Source organism: Suncus etruscus, chromosome 11, assembly GCF_024139225.1.
Source record: "Suncus etruscus isolate mSunEtr1 chromosome 11, mSunEtr1.pri.cur, whole genome shotgun sequence".
Taxonomy (NCBI): Eukaryota; Metazoa; Chordata; class Mammalia; order Eulipotyphla; family Soricidae; genus Suncus; species Suncus etruscus.
This window is the reverse complement of record NC_064858.1, coordinates 41,084,890-41,099,897: the sequence shown is the minus strand read 5'-3', so window position 1 is coordinate 41,099,897 and position 15,008 is coordinate 41,084,890. Positions and strand designations below refer to the sequence as shown.

Here is a 15,008-nt window from a genome sequence, read left to right as displayed (position 1 = left end):
ATTGCATCATTTAGTTTTCCAGAATAAGCAGAGTTTTTATCCCATTTTTGCCAGTGTAGAGTTTTGAAGTCCAGAATTCAGGTAAGGATCCCAGAATCAGGTATCTGGTCCATGTGACCAATCCAAAAGTTGGATGGATGCTAGTAAACTGACTCAGAGTCTTCATCCGATTTTTATTTCTCTTTTCTGGTTTGTAATGCTGGGGATCCAACTCAGAGTCTCACCATTGCAAGGCAAGGGATCTACCACCGAACACATTCTCATTCTCAGCCCTTAAATATAAGGCCTTATCTTTTTTTTTTTTGTTTTTTGGGCAACACCCGTTTGACGCTCAGGGGTTACTCCTGGTTATGCGCTCAGAAATCACCCCTGGCTTGAGGAACCATATGGGACGCCAGGGGATTGAACCACCGTCCCCTATGCTAGCGCTTGCAAGGCAGACACCTTACCTCTAGCACCACCCTCCCGGCCCCAAGGCCTTATCCTTAACCACCAATTGGATTGCTTCTCTAGAGAGCAGAGTGAATTAAGATGAAAAGATTGTTTTATCTGAATTTTCACAGCTATGTAGGGGCCAGCACTATAATTCCTGTTTTCTGATTCAGGACTAACAGTTCACCTTCTGTCCTTTGCATCCAGTTTACCATCACATCTTGAGGTTACTGTCTTGTGAATGTTTTGAAATGTAACACTTCATTTCTGCTTCATGATGGCTTCTGACATGTCCCTTATGGAGTCTATTCTTGGCTCTGCAACAGAGGCATCTGTTATTTTAATTTCGGATTTTTTTTCTTAAGGGATTTGTGTGACCCACAACTGATCGTGTTCATGGATCACTCCTGGTAGGGTTTATAAAGCTTTCCTCAGTCTGGCTCAGAGTCTCAAGTTTCCCCCTTTTTTTAGGGAGGGGAGGAAATCTCTCAGCATCTTCCTTAGAAATCTCTCTTCTAGGCTGGAGCTGTAGCACCTTAGATAGGGATTTGCCACGCACTGCTGTGTGTGGGCCAAAACAACAACAACAACAACAAAAAAAACACAAAAAAAAGGGGAAGGAAGGGAGGAAGGAAACTAAAAGAAGGAAGGAAGGAAGGAGAAAAGAAATCTTTCGTTAAATGAATAGACAAGAACACCCCACAGTTGCATCTGGGGCCATTCTGGACCTCTAGAATGGCTCCAGTTTCCTAGGGGCAGTATTGCCCACTTTTAAAAGCTCTGTTCTGGCCACTGTTTGCTGCTTTTCTCCAGTCCTCATTCCCTCCTTTTCCAATCTCCCCCTTCCACATCTCAAATCTTGTAGAGTTTTTTCTGGATTGTTTCATTTTGCCTTGATGATATATTTATAATAAAATGCAAATATTTTTGACAGTAGCTTCCATTTAAAACAAGATAAAAATCATTTTTGTCAACTCAGAGAGTTAACCTATATGATCCTTTTCAATATATTCACCCAACAACCTTTTTGTTTGTTTCTGAGCCACATACAGAGGTGCTCAGGTCTTATTTCTGGTTCGTTGTGGTCGGGAATCACTCCTGGTGAGGCTCCAGAGACCTTATGGGAATTGAACCCTGGTAGGCCACTTGCAAGGCAAGTGCCTTACTCTGTATACTCTTATGACCCTTATAATATTTACCTTTAATATTCATCACCATTGATTAGTTTTATTAAAAAAGAAACAAAAACAACGCAACAATGACATAGTAACTGAATTGTTTTTCTTTTGTTTGTTTGTTTGGGATGCACACTCAGTGATTCTTAGGCACTTCTGGTGGTGCTGGGAATTAGACCTGGGTGTCTGTTGTGTGCAAATCAATTGCCCTACCAACTGTATTTTTGGTCAGGACTCTGGATAAGGAAAATTAATGATCGTATCATGTTTTAGAAAGATGCTTACTCAATTTTAAGAAAATCTTCATGTAATGGTTGTACCACCCCCTTTCTGCCATAAAACGTTGTGACATATGTGATGATAGTCTAATGAGATGTAATGTTTACAAGGCTGTTTTAGGGTTATCCTTAAGTTACTTGAAAAATACTTTTCAGTTTGTCTAGGTTTTCATCTATCTTCTTGGTACTCCTCAGCCTCTTGCTGTCTGTGTCTTTGTTCGCCATCTCTGTGTACTGGAGTATTCTTGGTCTTCCTTCTGGGAACTCTTCTCCATTTGTGATCCTTGGAGAATCTCATCCATTATATGGCTGGAATTGCCCTTCTTCAGCCCTCCCTAATGTCTCTAAGCACCACATTCATATTTGTAGTTTTGTAAGTTGTCATTTTCATTTGGATATTGATGGCTGTTTCCAACTTAAGATGCCCCAGCCAAACTCCTGGCAACCCATTTTGCACTTAAACCTATTATTTCAGCTGTGTCCCTTGTCTCATTCCTACAGGTGGCAGTTCTGTGGTCTTTCAAGGAGTGTTGGAAGCCACCACAGCTACATCTGGTGGTACTTAGGTCATTCACTGGGAGATCATGCACTGCAAGGGGTTAGACCCTTTGTAAGTTAGGAGTTCTTTGCAGCCCTCTGAGCTTTCTCACTGGCCCTGTGGGCTCAGTCTTGATGTGTTCTTTTAAGTTTTTATCCTCAAGTCCTGTTGCTTTTAACTTTATTGTGCCTCCAAGCTAAACTTTCTAGCAGTTTTGAGCATTCCTATGAACTCTAGATGATCTCCTTAAATCTGACCTTGTCTGTTAACAGCCCAATACCTGAAGTTAAAGTGAGTTTCGTCACAGTACTCTTGAGCTCAGAATCTTCCCAGATGACTGACTGTCACTAGTGTGAAAGATAGGATTTCTACAGTTGCTTCAAGGTCTCATAATCCTTACCTTAGGCTTTTACTCTTACTTTAGGCCTTTTTGTTTTGGTTTGGTTTGTCTTTGGGCCACACCCAGCAGCGCTCAGGGATTACTCCAGGTTCTCTACTCAGAAGGGGATTTATGGGATGCCTGGATTTGAACCACCTTTGGTCCTGGGTCAGCCACTTGCAAGGCAAATGCCCCACTGCTGTGCTACCTCTCAGGCCTCTACTTTAGGACTTTTTTTTTTAAAACCCTCAAACTCTTCCTTGGTAGATAGACATCATATGTGAAAAGTGGTTTATCATCATAGGGTACTTAAAATCACAGGCACATGTCAAAGTCAGGCCTCAGAAGTGACAGCAGAGTGTCTTGGTTTTTTTTTTTGGTTTTTTGTTTGTTTGTTTTTTGGTTTTTGGGCCACACCCGGTAACGCTCAGGGGTTACTCCTGGCTATGTGCTCAGAAGTTGCTCCTGGCTTGGGGGACCATATGGGACACGGGGAATCGAACCGAGGTCCCTCCAAGGCTAGCGCAGGCAAGGCAGGCACCTTACCTTTAGCGCCACCACCCGGCCCCAGCAGAGTGTCTTGCAGGAGATGAACATCCTGTATTTTCCTTTGTCAGCCCTGAGGTGAGTTTTAATTAGAGATAGATAGTAGAGTAGATAGTAGAGATAGATAGAATAATAGGGAAAAAGAACGCCCTTTTAGTCTAGACAAGAGAGATTCCCCACAGCTCAGAAACTCTACTTTCCCATTCTCAAGAAGCCAAGCCCTACTGATTAGGTGTCACGAGAATAAAAAACAAAACAGAGCAAAACAAAACATGAAAATGTATTTGGAATCTTGAGTCATCAAGAGAAGTCAAATTGTGTCCAGTTTTAGAAATCCAGGGCCAGAGAGATAGGTTTAAAGGACTGAAGCAAATTCTTTGTTGGGGGAAATCCTGGGTTTGATTCTGGAACTGCTACGTATAGCACATTAACACCTGGAGTGACCTCAAAACACAGAGCTGGGAGTAGCCCAAAATCAAAATAGTATTGAAAAAAAATCTGTAAGATACACATTTGTATGTACATACATGCAGATATACATCTATATACCCATAAAAATGATTGCAATTTAAAAATCATGACGTAGTAAACTGCGGACACTAGTATAGAGAAGGTCAGACAGGTGGTGGGGTTAGTGTTTGAACATTTAATGCCTGAAACTACGGTATTATGAACAGCTTGGTAAATCACAGTGTTATAATAAAAATTTTTTAAAAATTATTAATAAAAATAGTTTTATTTGTTTTTGGGCCATCCCCAGTGGTGCTCAGAAATTATTTCTGGCAGGCTTGAGGAGACCATATGGGATGCAGAAGACCTAACCCAGGTCAGCTGTATTCAAGGCAAATGCTTATGCACTATGTTATTTTTTTTGGGGGGGGGTCACACCCGGCTGTGCTCAGGGGTTACTCCTGGCTGTCTGCTCAGAAATAGCTCCTGGCAGGCACAGGGGACCATATGGGACACCGGGATTCGAACCAACCACCTTTGGTCCTGGAGTGGCTGCTTGCAAGACAAACGCCGCTGTGCTATCTCTCCAGGCCCACTGTTATTTTTTTTAACACTGGTTTAAATGGTTTTTGCGTCTGTGACAAGGTCTATCATTTTGGTTCATTAAAATAATCTGCTATAAAAATATTGTGGTAACAAGCTGATATTCTAATACATATCTTGTTTTGGTTTGTAGGAAAAATGGAGGCTGCTTCCTGCATTTTTAAAGGTAAAAACATAGCATTTAATAATTAGTTGTTTTTCAAATGAAAAAAGTCAAGGAATGCATCTTTTAAAAGAGCAATGTTCATCATCAATTTTCAGATTTTGTGAAACCCTGTGTTGCTAGATTATGGAAATATAAGGAATTATAAGGTAGGGTCCTTGCCTGTAAGTGTGAATTGAGGTTGTGATAACCAAGCTTTAGACCTAAGAAGTGGTATTCTTTCTGAATTTTAGTTGATGAGCCAAACACGGACTTGTCTGTTTCTTTAATAGGACTTGTCTGTTTCTTGTCTGTTTTTTTTTATTTTCTTTTAATAAAAGTCATGCACTGTCCAAGTGAGGGAGCTCAGCACTCTGCTTGAATACTGGATAGATTATGCAGAGTGTAGTCAGTCTGTTCAGGATGTCCTGGAAGAGGAACCATGAAAGAGATGTTGTAGTCGAAGAGAGTTCAAACATTTTCTTCAGTACAGAAGTTAGGTCAAGGTGAAAACTAAAGCAGATCTCAGATCATCTAGTGGTCAATCTTTCTGCCTAGAACTTTCAGGACTTTGAAAATGGGATGGCTGCTCTATAAGCCAGATAGATGATTTAGGAAAAGTAATGGTTGGTTCAGAATATTACAGAGGTGCTAAATAATAGTGTGCACACACAGATCTCCCTATTCTAGCTAGGGCTTTGCAGTTTTTGTCTTGCTTCACTGTTTTCGCTGGAGTGTAAGTCTCTGTGTGTGTGGTGACTGACCTCTGAGGGTAAAGGCCCCTTTTTCTGGGGTCTAATCTTAGGTTCCCTGTGTTTCACCCTGATAAAGTTGCAAATGTAGTTCTTTTCAGGTTCTTAGTAGAGATCCTTGCTTCCCCCTTATTTCATAAGTAATACGACTGACATGTAGTTAATATTGAGATCATGCCTGGATAAGAGAAAGGAAGAGATATTGTTCAGCTGCTGTTTGTTTTTTTTTAGAAGTTATTTTAAAATTCAAAGTATCTTGAGAAAAGTTTGTTTTATTGAATAGTTTAAGGGAACTTATTAAGTATATTTAAGCACTTGTTTCTTGAATCCCAAAGATCAGTTTGTTTCTCAAGAAGTTAAGGAAATGTTACAGCTCTTTTAGAATTTGTCCAGCAGGCCTTCTGGTCTCCACCGGATGGCCCATAAAAAAAAAATGAAGTTGAGGTGATACTATTAAGATAGAAGAGAAAGGGAATGAAGACATAGAAATGTAAAATTTAAATAAAAATTTATCAATTATTTTCTCTCGGGTTTTGAGGATGATGATTACATGAGGCTAGGGAAACAGATCTGCTATTTTATTGCTAACCTACTTTTTGATTTTTACCTGTTCAGGTGAAAGGCCTTGTGAAACAACACATAGACTCATTTAACTATTTCATTAACGTGGAGGTAAGTATCTGGTCTTAGAAAGACACTTGGCTCAGAATTAATGGAAACCTGGAATCTTTTCCTAATATTCTTCTCTCCTTGCAGATAAAGAAGATCATGAAAGCCAATGAAAAGGTTACAAGTGACGCTGACCCTATGTGGTACCTAAAGTAAGGACTGAACTATGAACTACTCTAGATTTACTATTGTAATTTTATAAAAAATTTAAAATGCAAATACAGTTATTGTCAAAACTTTTTAGAATAATTCATTTGATTTCTTAATAAGGTCCTCACCAGGTGTTCAACTTTATTTGACAAGCCAGTTTTAATGGGTAGTTATGATAGATAAGTTTGGCTTTTCTTTTTTTGTTTTTGTTTGTTTGTTTATTTTTTGATTTTTGGTCACACCCAGTGGTGCTCAGAGGTTAATCCTGACTCTGCTCTAAGAAATTTCCTGGCAGGCTTGGGGGGACCATATAGGAAATTGGGAATTGAATCTAAGGGGTCTGTACCAAGTCAGCCGTGTGCAAGGCAAATGCCCTACTGCTGTTTTATCACTCTGGCCCGGAACCATCAGATTTTAAATATTCTTGATACTTTTATTTTGAAGTAATTTTAGACTTATGAAAATTACAAAACAGTATCATTTACATATTATATTTTGTCCAAATTTCATTAGTATTAGTATCATTTTGTGGGGTTGGGGGTTTGAGTCATACCCGGTGGCACTCAGGGGTTACTCCTGTCTCTAAGTTTAGAAATCACTCCTGGCAGGCTCAGGGGACCATAGGATGCCAGAATTGGAACCACCATTTGTCCTGGATCGGCTATGTGCAAGGCAAATGCCCTATTGACGTGCTATCTTTCTGTCCTCTAAAATTAGTATCTTAGTATTAATACAGTTCAGAGAACCAGGACATTAATATCTATATACTTTCAGTTTGTCTGCAGCGTTTATATATATATATATACTTTTTTTTTTTTTGGTTTTTCGGGCCACACCCATTTGATGCTCAGGGGTTACTCCTGGCTAAGTGCTCAGAAATCACCCCTGACTTGGGGGGACCATATGGGATGCCGGGGGATCGAACCAGGGTCCTTCCTTGGCTAGCGCTTGCAAGGCAGACACCTTACCTCTAGCGCCACCTCGCCAGCCCCATATATACTATTTTTTTTTATTTATTGTTAAAAACAAAGTGGCTTAAGGCAAACTTTCCCAAAACTGGGGTTACGGGGCAGTGGGATACTTACATATATACATATATATGATTTATATATATACATATACATATATAAAAGTATATATATGTGGGTTTTAATAGTTTGTTTGTTTGTTTGTTTTTACTTGGTTTTTGGGCCACACTCAGCAGCGCTCAGGGTTTACTCCTGGTTCTGTGTCAGAAGTCACTCCTGGCAGGCTCAGGGAACTATATGGGATGTCAGGAATCGAACCCTAGTCTAATCCAGTGGGCCGCATGTAAGGCAAACACCCTACTGCTGAGCTATCTCTCCAGCCCCAGTGTAGGTTTTATTTAATATGAATGATAGTATCATGCAGATTATCTTTTGCCTTTTTTTCCATTAAATATCTTTTGGGTTGGAGATACAGTTGTACTCCCTTCTGCTCCACTGATGATTTTTTATTTTGTAAAGTGGTTAATGGTAGTTTTTTTTTTTTTGTTTTGTTTTTTGTTTGTTTGTTTGTTTGGTTTTGGGCCACACCCGGTGACGCTCAGGGGTTATTCCTGGCTATGCATTCAGAAGTCGCTCCTGGCTTGGGGGACCATATGGGAGGCCGGGGGATCGACCCATGGTCCGTCCTAGGCTAGCGCAGGCAAGGCAGGCACCTTACCTCTAGCGCCACCGCCCGGCCCCCTAATGGTAGTTTTTAGAGAAGATTGTTTTGAAGTATTTTACCTTCTTTGTACTATAATTTTAGTAAGATACTCTATTACAATTTTTTTTGTTTGTTTTTGGGCCATACCTGGTGGTGCCTAGGGGTTACTCCTGGCTCTGCACTTAAAAGTCAAATTTGGCAGGCTTGGGGGTGATCATATGAGATGCAGGACTTGAACTGGGGTTTGTCCTGGGTCAGCGTGTTCAAGGCAAATGCCCTACCGCTGTGCTATCTCCTGTTCCCCATTACAATTTTTTTTTTTTTTTTGGTTTTTCGGGCCACACCCGTTTGATGCTCAGGGGTTACTCCTAGCTAAGTGCTCAGAAATTGCCCCTGGTTTGGGGGGACCATATGGGATGCGGGGGGATCGAACCGCGGTTCGTCCTACGCTAGCGTTTGCAAGGCAGACACCTTACCTCTAGCGCCACCTCACCGGCCCCAAAATAGCTCCTGGCAGGCACAGGGGACCATATGGGACACCGGGATTCGAACCAACCACCTTTGGTCCTGGATCGGCTGCTTGCAAGGCAAACACCGCTGTGCTATCTCTCCGGGCCCTCCCATTACAATTTTTAACATGTTTGTCATCTAAGCAAAATGAGCTTTTGTCAAAATATAGTTTTGACTTTGTTTTTTATAGTTTCTTGCTTTGAAGATGAAAATAACTTGTTTGTTTATATGTCTTAAGAGATGATGAATAATGGAATAATTGCTTTTCAGATATCTTAATATTTATGTTGGGCTTCCTGATGTAGAAGAAAGCTTCAATGTAACTAGACCAGTGTCCCCTCATGAGGTAATTATAAACCTTATTTTAATTGGATTTGTTTGTTTTAATTTAAAATATTTATGGTCTTAATAGAAAATTTTAAAGAATTCTTAGAGACAAAGATAATCACAAAATAAATAAACACTTGCTCTATACTGTTTTATATTAAGAAGCAGTTCTATACTAGTTTTTGTTTTCATTTAATTCTAATTAACATGCACTGTGTTATAACTGTCCTGGTTCTGGTTTTCCCTGGAGCCCTCTTCATCCTTGTGGGACTGTATGATATTCATTGCCAGTACTACATAGAACATTCTTTTTTGTTTTTGTGGTGTGTGTGTGTGTGTGTGTGTGTGTGTGTGTGTCACATCTGCCATGCTCCTGGCTCAGCACCCAGAAATTACTCCTACCCATACTTTGGGGACCACAGGATGTTGGGGATCAAACCTGGATTGCAATAGCCCCTACTTAGTACATTCTTTGCCAGTCATCAAACGTTGTGTTAATTAGTGGAGAACAATGACTAAAAACTCAGTTAAAGTTTCTAAGTTGTTGTTTATCTGTGAAGCTGTGTATTCTTCCTTCAGATCCTGGTTGGATGACATATTCTTGGTGAAGTACGGTACTCATTTCCTTGAGTTTTCTCGCTATATCCCAACACTGCCTTTGGGCCTGGAGGGTTGCTTGTGACAATGCTGATGTAAATCTTAAGTTTGCTTCTTTGTATGCAATTTCTCTTTTTGATCATGCTACTTTCTATTACTATCTGGTTTTCATCATTTTGACTAGGATGTGCCTTGGGTGCTTTCATTTGGATCTCTTTTAGCTGATAATCTTCACGTGTGGTGCAAGCATTCTTCAGCTCTAGAAATTTCTAAGATAAATCTTTGATTTCTTCATAGGGTTGCTTCTTCATAGATTTTTCTTCCTGGCCTTCTGGGACCCCAATTATTCTTACCTTGTTCCTGTTAAATTTATCCCACATGTCTATTGTTGTCTGTTCACTTATTTTGAGGATAATTTTTATTTTCTTTTTGTTTTAATTTTAAGTCTCCTCCAGTTTCTTCTACTGAATGGATGTGTCATGTAGCTTATTTTGCAGCTCAGGATTCTGTCCTCAGTAGCTGTTACTCTGCTGCCAAGACTTTCCAGTGAAGTTTCATTTCTCTGGCCACATTTTTATTTCTTTTCTTCTTCCTTTTTTTTAAGGGAGGGGGGGCATACCTTGGGGCATTTAGGATTTACTCCTGGCTCTCCACTTAGAAATTGCTCCCGGCAGGCTCAGGGGACAATATGGGATGCCAGAGATTGACCCCAGTCCGTCCTGGGTCAGCCACATGCAAGGCAAACATCCTACCCGCTGTGCTATCGCTCTGGCCCTGACCACATTTTTTTAACCCTGATATTTCAGTTTGAAATTTTCTCATTTCTAGTCTTATATCATCTCTTGAGTCTTATAAGATGTCCATTCTGTGGTTTCTTTTGAGTTTTTTGAACAGCTTTAACATTTTCTCTCTTAGTCTTCATCAGACAGGTTATGTAGGTAACTGATGTTGGTTTGGTCTTCAGAACTATCATCTTTAGTCACAAGGTAGAGTTGGGTTCTGTGTTGTTTTCCCATTGTGACCTTTGTAGTGTGGTACTGTTTTTATGTATTATAGTGGGGTTCCTTGACTAGAAGACATGCAAAGCTACGCAGTGAAGCAGAGCAGCTATGCTCTTGGCTGAGTTCACACACCTCAGTTCAGATTGGCCCTTTTTCTGTTTTGTTTTGTTTTGGGGCCACACCTGATGGTGCTCAGAGTTTACTCCTGTCTCTGCAATTAGTAATTACTCCTGGCAGACTCATGGGACCATATGGGATGCCAGGAATTGAACCTAGGTCAGTCACTTGCAAGGCAAATGCCCAATCTGCTATGCTATTAAATGGTACTATTTTTTAGTGCAAATGCCTCTCACAGAGCACAACTGCTCTCACTTGATTCACATACCTCAGTTCAATTTAAAATGGTGCCTACATTTTGTCCAAGCTCTGCCCACTGTCCCCAGCTGCTCCTGCTGCTGTTCAACAGGCTTTTCTTTCCCTCAGGCTATGCCCTTGGCTGTGCCTATTAACCTCAGTTCAATTCAAAATGGTGCTTTTTTTAGTTCAAACTACCCACATCCCACAGTCACTCCTGCCACTGCTGGTCAACAGTTTAACAAATTTGGGGGGGTGTCCTCCTAACTATGCTTTTGGCTGGGCTCAGAGACCTCAATTAAATTCAAAATGGTGTCTTTTTCTTAAGAAAAATTAAAGACATTGAAATCATTCACAGAGTTGAGGGCCAGAAGGACCAGCTTAAGATACGAAGCTTACCACGAAGAGTGGTGAGTGCAGTTAGAGAAATAACTATGCTGAGAACTATCATAACTTGTTAGTGAATGAAGGATGTAGAAAGCCTTTCTCGAACACAGGTGGTGGTGTGGGGGACAGAAGAAATGGGGGCATTGGTGATGGGAAGGTTGCATGGTGAAAGGGGTGCTCTTGTTATGACTGAAACCCAACTACAATTATGTTTATAATCATGGTGTTTAAATAAAGAAATTATTTAATTAAAAAAAAAAAACAGGAAAAAAATGGTGCCTGTTAAAGTCCAAGCTCAGTCCACAGCTCACAGCTGCTCCCTCTGCTGTTGGTCAACAGCCTATTTTTTCCCTCTTGGCTAAGCAATTGGCTGGGCCCACTCATCTCAGTTAAATTCAAAATAACTGAAGGTGTTTTTTTTTTTTGTGTTTTTTTTTTTTTTTTGTTTTTTTGAGGGATGGGGGATGGCAATTCTCTGCAGTGCTCAGGACTCTGAATTTAGGGATTGATCATTCCGGACTGGATTGTGGGACCATAAGATGCAAGGGATTGAATCCAGGCCAGTCATGTGCAAGGCAAGCACTCTATCAGCTGTTCTATCTGAGTGTGTTTTTTAGTGCAGTGTTGAAGAGGAAGGTGAGTAGAGGTGAAACCTGTAACCATCTTTGTTGACAAGTACTACTGACCAGGGACTTGGAGTAAGCAGCTCAAATATATTCCTAATGTTTCAGAGGTGAGAGAAAATAAGGAAGAGGCCTCTTCCAGAGATTAGTAGTCATACCATCCAAACTACAAGCTTCAGACCCATCTTCTTTAGCTTCTTTAACTCAGAGAGGTCTTAGTTTTGGGGGAGTAATTTAGAAGGGGCAGGTTATCAAAATTTTATAACGGTGTGAAACCTCACTGGATGGTAGGTGTCTATCTGGTTTGAGTTTAATCACAGATGGCTACTAGGAGCATTGCATTAAAAGAACAACTTACAGTGCTAGTACATTAGGGTGCGATGTTATGGTGTCCAGGGAGGTGTTAAGGAATAGCACCCAGAGTGCCGGAGTTTGAACCCTGTTTCTAAGTGTGTGAGGTGCAAAAACGCTGGAGTGACTGGTAATGTGTCATGTCAGTGTGAAGACAGTCAGCCCCAGACTTTACTTTTCCAACTTTGGGCTGGGTATGATCTGGGAATGTTGGGATCAACAGTTGCCATCCTCATGAAGAAGGGAGTCTTAGACTTCTTACTCCCCAACACAGCATGTGGATCAGCTCAGTGGCCCATGCAGCCAACAAATTCAGTGTGGGCTCTGTGTCCACAGGATCTGGAACTCTCATAGGCTGTGAGGATTCTTCCCTTACAGAAAAGCTGTCATTTTCATCTGATTTATTTCAGTGCCGATTGCGGGATATGACATATTCTGCCCCCATCACAGTGGATATCGAGTACACCCGAGGCAGCCAGAGGATCATCCGCAACGCCTTACCCATTGGCAGGTGAGAAGGGAAGTCTGGATTAGCGGCAGCTCTGCCAGGTGACATGAGCCAGTGCTAGAGTTCTCTGAAAAAATCTAAAGAAATGGTGCTTGCTACCTGGAGTTGATTCTGGATCCTGAGTTCTCACTTCTAAAGCTCTCTGCAGCATTTACACACAGATTTTGCAGTGACAGGGGATCAGCTTTATTGTGTTGTTTGGATCACATACTTTATTACAGTGCTGAGTTATATGTGGATATTATGCAGACAAAAGCAGATTCTCTGAGTCATATCCTAAGGCTCTGTTGGTATGTCTCTCTCTCTTTTTTTTTTTTTGTTTTTTGGGTCACACCCAGCAACACTCAAGGGTTTACTCCTGGCTCTATGCTCAGAAATCGCTCCTGGCAGGCTCGGGGGCGGAAGTAATGGGGACCATATGGGATGCCGGAATTCAAACTGCCCTCCTTCTGCATGCAAGGCAAACACCTTACCTCCATGCTATCCATGCCTTAACCTTTTTCTGTTCTTGTTTTGTTTTTGTGATGCTTAGTGAAGCTCAGGGATTATTCTTGCCCTGGTGGGTTTCGGGGACTATCTATAATGCCAGGAATGGAAACTGGGTCAGCCACATGAAAGCAAACACTCTGCCTGCTGTATTTTCTCTCTGCCCCCAAAGTGTTTTAAATAGATTTTAAAAAATGCCTTCCTTTTCTCCTGTAACTCCTGGCAGTTGGGAACCATTGGGTTTAACTCTTCAGTGAATCTCTTGGGCAGGTCATCTTGGTATAAAATAGAATTTGGTTAGACTTAGATAATACCGTCTTATTCTGTTTTCCCATGATTTTTAGTCATATTTTGTATTTTTTTCTTCTGAATTATGTTCTGAATGACTTTTGTTTCTTTTTTAGTTCTGCAATTCTTTATTCTTTAGTGTCAAATCTATTATTTAGCCACGTGTAGATTAAGTAATGCTTGTATTTTGTTTCTAAAAGCTTTGCTTAGTTCTTTTCTTTTACTGACTGTATGGTGCTGACTGTCTCTTGCTGTTCAGACCTAAATCACTGTGCCATTGTGTTTAGCTAATGATCACCAATTCCTTTATTGTAAATGAAGAGTTGCCATCATTTCTATTTTTACAAAAGCCTTTCTACAAAGTTTAAGGGTACCAAACTTTTAAAAGTGTTTTTGGTTTTTGGCCCCAGCTGTCCAGGGAGGTATTAAGGATAGTTTCAACTAGTACCAGAGTTTAAACCCTGGGCTCCTGCATGCACACCAATCCTTTGAGCCATCTTCTGGCCTCCAAACACTTAAGAAATAGAATTTATTAATTTACTCTGAGACACCAAATGCTCAAGTTTTTGTTACCTGTACTAGAAAAGCACATTGCCTGAGAAAGTTCTTGATTCAAGTGGCTCTTCCATGTAGCTAACAGTGGGTCTCAAATATACTGAACAGAAACGTAGACCTCTTTACAATGTGCTTTCTGCAACACTCAACCTGTATTCTTCTGCCTGTTTTTGTCAGTCTAACTAATATGTGGTATTTTATTTTAAACAGGATGCCTATAATGCTGCGTAGCTCAAACTGTGTTCTCACAGGAAAAACACCAGCAGAGTTTGCCAAACTGAATGAATGTCCTTTAGATCCTGGTATGTGTCATATTTTGGATTTGCCCCCACTTTGCTTTGGGGATTTTTTTTTCCCTTTCAGTTTTCTACTGCTGTTGTTTTTATAATTTCTCCTCAAACACAGTTATCAACCTTTCTGCTTTTATAGTGAAGTTGGATAAAACTTGGTTCATTAAACTTATGGAAATTTGATTTCAATTTTATTCTATCTGTGTTTCAAAAAGATACTAGGGAGGGAAGGACCTTATAAGAAAAGATTATTTGCTTCAACTTGGATAGAATTGAAGGGCAGATAACATATTAAACAAATGTCAAAGGGGGATGGACAGCTATGGGATGATTTCACTCATAGTTAACTGAAATTTCTTTAATTCTTTAACCCATGTTTTACCTTTACTTGATCTGAATCCAAAAGGTTTTCAAATAGGTTAAACAAGAACATGATTTTAGTTCAAGATATTGCAGTAGTCAAATATGTTGACTTGTATTTGCTTGTATTCTGAAAGTAAAGTGGTTTTATTTTATCATGTTATGAATTACTGTATTTTTCAGCATATAAGACGACCCCCTACTTTTCCTGTTAAAATATACGGTTTGGACTATATTCGCCATATAAGACTACCTCTCTTTTAATGCACACCAAATGGAAATTAAAAAACATAAGAGAAAAAGAGTAGAATCCTTAAAGGTTAACAGTATATGTTTAATAAAGCTAGACTTGGGACTGGCAAGTCACTTTACATTTGTCATTTGTGGTGAGTGACTCATTTTTTTAATTGTGATCTACATTGAGAACAGGGAGGGGGCTTCTCCGAGAGCAGCTGGCTGGGGTGCAGTGATTAATAGGATAGCTAGAGGGAGACAGAGTGCCTCTTCTGTGTCACATAAAAGCTGAACAGAGAGGCCTGAGCAATGGAAAGCCGCATACCTGGTGGCTGGATGAGATGTGGCGCTT

The 15,008-nt window shown here is 40.4% G+C and overlaps 1 protein-coding gene and 1 non-coding gene across 2 annotated transcripts in view; both read left to right on the top strand.

Moving 5' to 3' along the window:
• POLR3B (RNA polymerase III subunit B) overlaps positions 1 to 15,008 on the top strand; it is a 132,660-nt gene that overhangs the window by 1,959 nt on the left and 115,693 nt on the right. The window contains exons 2-7 of the mRNA XM_049783144.1: positions 4,535 to 4,567; positions 5,911 to 5,967; positions 6,052 to 6,116; positions 8,566 to 8,641; positions 12,346 to 12,446; positions 13,983 to 14,074. Of these exons, the coding sequence (XP_049639101.1) occupies positions 4,535 to 4,567; positions 5,911 to 5,967; positions 6,052 to 6,116; positions 8,566 to 8,641; positions 12,346 to 12,446; positions 13,983 to 14,074 (424 nt within the window). The remainder of the gene's footprint in view (positions 1 to 4,534; positions 4,568 to 5,910; positions 5,968 to 6,051; positions 6,117 to 8,565; positions 8,642 to 12,345; positions 12,447 to 13,982; positions 14,075 to 15,008) is intronic.
• LOC126023774 (U7 small nuclear RNA) lies at positions 5,658 to 5,719 on the top strand. The gene has a single exon (XR_007500837.1). It is a non-coding gene; the product is annotated as a U7 small nuclear RNA (small nuclear RNA).